This window comes from Petromyzon marinus, chromosome 71 (assembly GCF_048934315.1).
Source record: "Petromyzon marinus isolate PM22_M1 ecotype Great Lakes invasive population chromosome 71, UKy_Petmar_22M1.pri1.0, whole genome shotgun sequence".
Classification (NCBI taxonomy): domain Eukaryota; kingdom Metazoa; phylum Chordata; class Hyperoartia; order Petromyzontiformes; family Petromyzontidae; genus Petromyzon; species Petromyzon marinus.
Window position 1 is genome coordinate 5,589,290 of NC_133737.1, and position 5,000 is coordinate 5,594,289.

At 39.8% G+C, this 5,000-nt stretch overlaps 1 protein-coding gene across 1 annotated transcript in view; it reads right to left on the reverse strand.

Annotated features, from left to right (window-relative positions):
* Positions 1 to 5,000, reverse strand: part of LOC116938303 (serum albumin SDS-1-like) — a 54,684-nt gene that overhangs the window by 35,869 nt on the left and 13,815 nt on the right. Inside the window, exon 6 of the mRNA XM_076055364.1 lies at positions 1,321 to 1,418. Within this exon, the coding sequence (XP_075911479.1) occupies positions 1,321 to 1,418 (98 nt within the window). The remainder of the gene's footprint in view (positions 1 to 1,320; positions 1,419 to 5,000) is intronic.

Consider the following 5,000-nt stretch of genomic DNA (forward strand, 5'->3'; position numbering starts at 1 on the left):
GTAGTGATGGTAGTGGTAGTGGTGGTAGTGGTGGTGGTGGTGATTTACTGATTGACTGACTGAGTGACTTAGTGACTCACTGAGTCAGTCACTGAATTACTAAGTGACTGACTCAGTGAGTGGCTGCTGAGTGAGTGACTGAGTGAGTGAGTGGGTGAGTGAGTAAGTGGGTGACTGAAAGGGTGACTGAGTGAGTGGGTGAGTGACTGAGTGAGTGAGTGGGTGAGTGAGTGAGTGGGTGAGTGAGTGAGTGAGTGGGGGAGTGAGTGAGTGAGTGGGTGAGTGAGTGAGTGAGTGGGTGAGTGAGTGGTTGAGTGAGTGAGTGGGTGACTGATTGAGTGAGTGAGTGAGTGGGTGAGTGAGTCAGTTAGTGGGTGAGTGAGTGGGTGAGTGAGTGAGTTAGTGGGTGAGTGAGTGGGTGAGTGAGTGAGTTAGTGGGTGAGTGAGTGGGTGAGTGAGTGAGTTAGTGGGTGAGTGAGTGAGTGAGTGGGTGAGTGAGTGGGTGAGTGGGTTGGTGAGTGGGTGAGTGAGTGGGTGAGTGAGTGGGTGAGTGAGGGAGTAGGTGAGTGGGTGAGTGAGTGAGTGAGTGGGTGACTGAGTGGGTGAGTGAGTGAGTGAGTAGGTGAGTGGGTGAATGAGTGAGTGGGTGAGTGAGTGGGTGAGTGAGTGGGTGAGTGAGTGGGTGAGTGAGTGACTGAGTGAGTGACTGAGTGAGTGAGTGGGTGAATGAGTGAGTGGGTGAGTGAGTGGGTGAGTGAGTGGGTGAGTGAGGGGGTGAGTGAGTGAGTGAGTGGGTGAGTGAGTGAGTGGGTGAGTGAGTGAGTGAGTGGGTGACTGAGTGAGTGAGTGGGTGAGTGAGTGAGGGGGTGAGTGAGTGAGTGAGTGGGTGACTGAGTGAGTGAGTGGTTGAGTGAGTGAGGGGGTGAGTGAGTGAGTGAGTGACTGAGTGAGTGAGTGAGTGGGTGAGTGAGTGGGTGAGTGAGTGAGTGGGTGACTGAGTGAGTGAGTGGGTGAGTGAGTGAGTGAGTGACTGAGTGGGTGAGTGAGTTGGTGAGTGAGTGAGTGGGTGAGTGGGTGAGTGAGTGAGTGAGTGGGTGGGTGAGTGAGTGAGTGGGTGAGTGAGTGAGTGGGTGGCTGAGTGGGTGAGTGGGTGAGTGAGTGAGTGACTGAGTGAGTGAGTGGGTGAGTGAGCGAGTGAGTGAGTTAGTGGGTGAGTGAGTGAGTGAGTGGGTGGGTGGGTGAGTGGGTGAGTGAGTGAGTGGGTGAGTGAGTGGGTGGGTGGCTGAGTGAGTGGGTGACTAAGTGGGTGAGTCATGTTACATGTCTTGAAAGTCGTGTTTTTCCATTGACTTGAGGAGTTGACATTGCTTCTTCGCTTTGAATATCTTGTGAGCCACTTTGTTCTTAAATTCTTCATCCTGACATCATCATCAGTAGTATCATCATCAGTAGTAGCATCATCATCAGTGGTAGTATCAACATCAGTAGTTTCATCATCAGTGGTAGTATCATCATCATCAGTAGTAGTATCATCATCAGTAGTAGTATCAACTTCAGTAGTTTCATCATCAGTGGTAGTATCATCATCATCAGTAGTAGTATCATCATCAGTGGTAGTATCATCATCAGTAGTAGTATCAACATCAGTAGTTTCATCATCAGTGGTAGTATCATCATCATCAGTAGTAGTATCATCATCAGTAGTAGTATCATCATCAGTATATTCATCATCAGCGGTAGTAGTATCATCATCAGTAGTAGTATCATCATCAGTAGTATCATCATCAGTAGTAGTATCATCATCATTAGTAGTAGTATCATCATCATCAGTAGTATCATCATCATCATCAGTAGTAGCATCAACATCAGTAGTATCATCATCAGTGGTAGTAGTATCATCATCAGAAGTAGTATCATCATCAGTAGTATCATCATCAGTAGTAGTATCATCATCATTAGTAGTAGTATCATTATCATCATCATCAGTAGTAGTATCATCATCAGTAGTAGTATCATTATCATCAGTAATATCATCTTCAGTAGTAGCATCATCATCAGTAGTAGTATCATCATCATCATCAGTAGTAGTATCATCATCAGTAGTAGTATCATCATCATCATCGTCAATAGTAGTATCATCATCAGTAGTAGTATACATCTCTCAGATCTATAAGTCTCTCAGATAATCAATAATTCTCTCAGATCATCAATAAGTCTCTCAATAAGTATCTCAGATCATCAATACATCTCTTAGATCATCAATAAGTCTGTCAGATCATAGAAAAGTCTCTTAGGTCATCAATAAGTATCTTAGATCATCAATAAGTCTCTCAGATCATCAATAAGTCCCTCAGATCATCAATACGTCTCTCAGATAATCGATAAGTCTCTCAGATAATCGATAAGTCTCTCAGATCACCAAGTCTCTAAGATCTATAAGTCTCTTAGATCATCAATACATCTCTTAGATCATCAATACGTCTCTCAGATCATCTATAAGTCTCTTAGATCATCAATAAGTCTCTTAGATCATCGATACGTCTCTCAGATCATCGATACATCTCTCAGATCATCAATAACTCTCTCAGATCATCGATAAGTCTCTCAAATCATCAATACATCACTTAGATCATCGATAAGTCTCTCAGATCATCAATAAGTATCTTAGATCATCAATAAGTCTCGCAGATCATCAATAAGTCCCTCACATCATCAATAAGTCTCTCAGATAATCGATAAGTCTGTCAGATCACCAAGTCTCAGAGCTATAAGGCCCTTAGATCATCAATAAGTCTCTCAGATCATCAATACATCTCTCAGATCATCAATAAGTAACTCAGATCATCAATACATCTCTTAGATCATCAATACGTCTCTCAGATCATCTATAAGTCTCTTAGATCATCGATACATCTCTTAGATAATCGATAAGTCTCTCAGATCCTCGACAAGTCTCTCAGATCATCAATAACTCTCTCAGATCATCGATAAATCTTTAAGATAATCGATAAGTCTCTCACAACATCAATAACTCTCTCAGATAATCGATAATTCTCTCAGATCATCAATACATCTCTTAGATCATCGATTAGTCTCTCAGATGATCAATAAGTCCTTTGCATCATCAATTAGTCTCTCAGATAATCGATAAGTCTCTCAGATAATCGATAAGTCTCTCAAATCACCAAGTCTCTCAGATCCACAAGTCCGTTAGATCATCAATAAGTCTTTCAGATCATCAATACGTCTCTCAAATCATCAATACATCTCTTAGATCATCGATAAGTCTCTCAGATCATCAATAAGTCTCTCAGATCATCAATAAGTATTAGATCAATACATCCCTTAGATCATCAATATTTCTCTCAGATAACAGATAAGTCTCTCAGATCGCCTATAAGTCTCTCAGATCATCGATAAGTCTCTCAGATCATCAATACGTCTATCAGTTCATCGATAAGTCTCTCAATAAGTCTCTTAGATCATCTATAAGTCTCTCAGATCATCAAAAAGTCTCTCAGATCATCAATAAGTCACTCAGATCATCAAAAAGTCTCTCAGATCATCATTACGTCTCTCAGATCATCGATAAGTCTCTCAGATCATTGATAAATCTATCAGTTCATCAACAAGTCTCTCAATAAGTCTCTTAGACCATCGATAAGTCTCTTAGATCATCAATAATTCTCTCAGATCATCAATAAGTGTCTCAGATCAATACATCTCTTAGATCATCGATAAATCTCTCAGATAATTGATAAGTCTCTCAGAGCATCGATAAGTCTATCAGATCATCAATAAGTATATCAGATCATCAATAAGTATCTTAGATCATCAATACATCTCTTAGATCATCGATAAGTCTTTCAGATCATCAATACATCTATTAGATCATCAATACGTCTCTCAGATCATCAATAAGTCTCTTAGATCATCAATACATCTCTTAGATCATCGATAATTCTCTCAGATCATCGATAAGTATCTCAGATCATCAATAAGTCTCTCAGATCATCGATAAGTCTTTCAGATCATCGATAAGTCTATCAGATCATCAATAATTCTCTCAGTTCATCAATACATCTCTCAGATCATCAATAAGTATCTCAGATCATCAATACATCTCTCAGATCATCTATAAGTCTCTTAGATCATCGATATGTCTCTTAGATAATCGATAAGTCTCTCAGATCATCAATAAGTCTCTCAGATCATCAATAAGTCTTAGATCAATACATCTCTTAGACCATCAATACATCTCTCAGATAACCGATAAGTCTGTCAGATCATCAATAAGTCTCTCTGATCATCAATAAGTCTCTCAGATCATCGATAAGTCTCTCAGCTCATCAATAAGTCTCTCAGATCATCGATAAGTTTCTCAGATCATCGATAAGTCTCTCAGATAATCAATAAGTCTATCAGATCATCGATAAGTCTCTCAATAAGTCTCTTAGATCATCTATAAGTCTCTCAGATCATCTATAAGTCTCTCAGATCATCAATATGTATCTCAGATCATCAAACGTCTATTAGATCATTAATAAGTCTCTCAGATCATCAATACATCTCTTAGATCATCGATAAGTCTCTCAGATCATGAATAAGTGTCTCAGATCAATACATCTCTTAGATCATTGATAAGTATCTCAGATCATCAATAAGTCTCTCAGATCATCAATAAGTCTTTCAGATCATCGATAAGTCTCTCAGATAATCGATAAGTCTCTCAGATCATCGATAAGTCTATCAGATCATCAATAAGTCTCTCAGATCATCGATAAGTCTCGAAGATCATCGATAAGTCTATCAGATCATCGATAAGTCTCTCACATCATCGATAAGTATCTCAGATCATCAATAAGTCTATCAGTTCATCGATAAGTCTCTCAATAAGTCTCTTATATCATCTATAAGTCTCTCAGATCATCGAAAAGTCTCTCAGATCATCAATAAGTCTCTCGGATCATCGTTAAGTCTCTCAGATCATCGATAAGTCT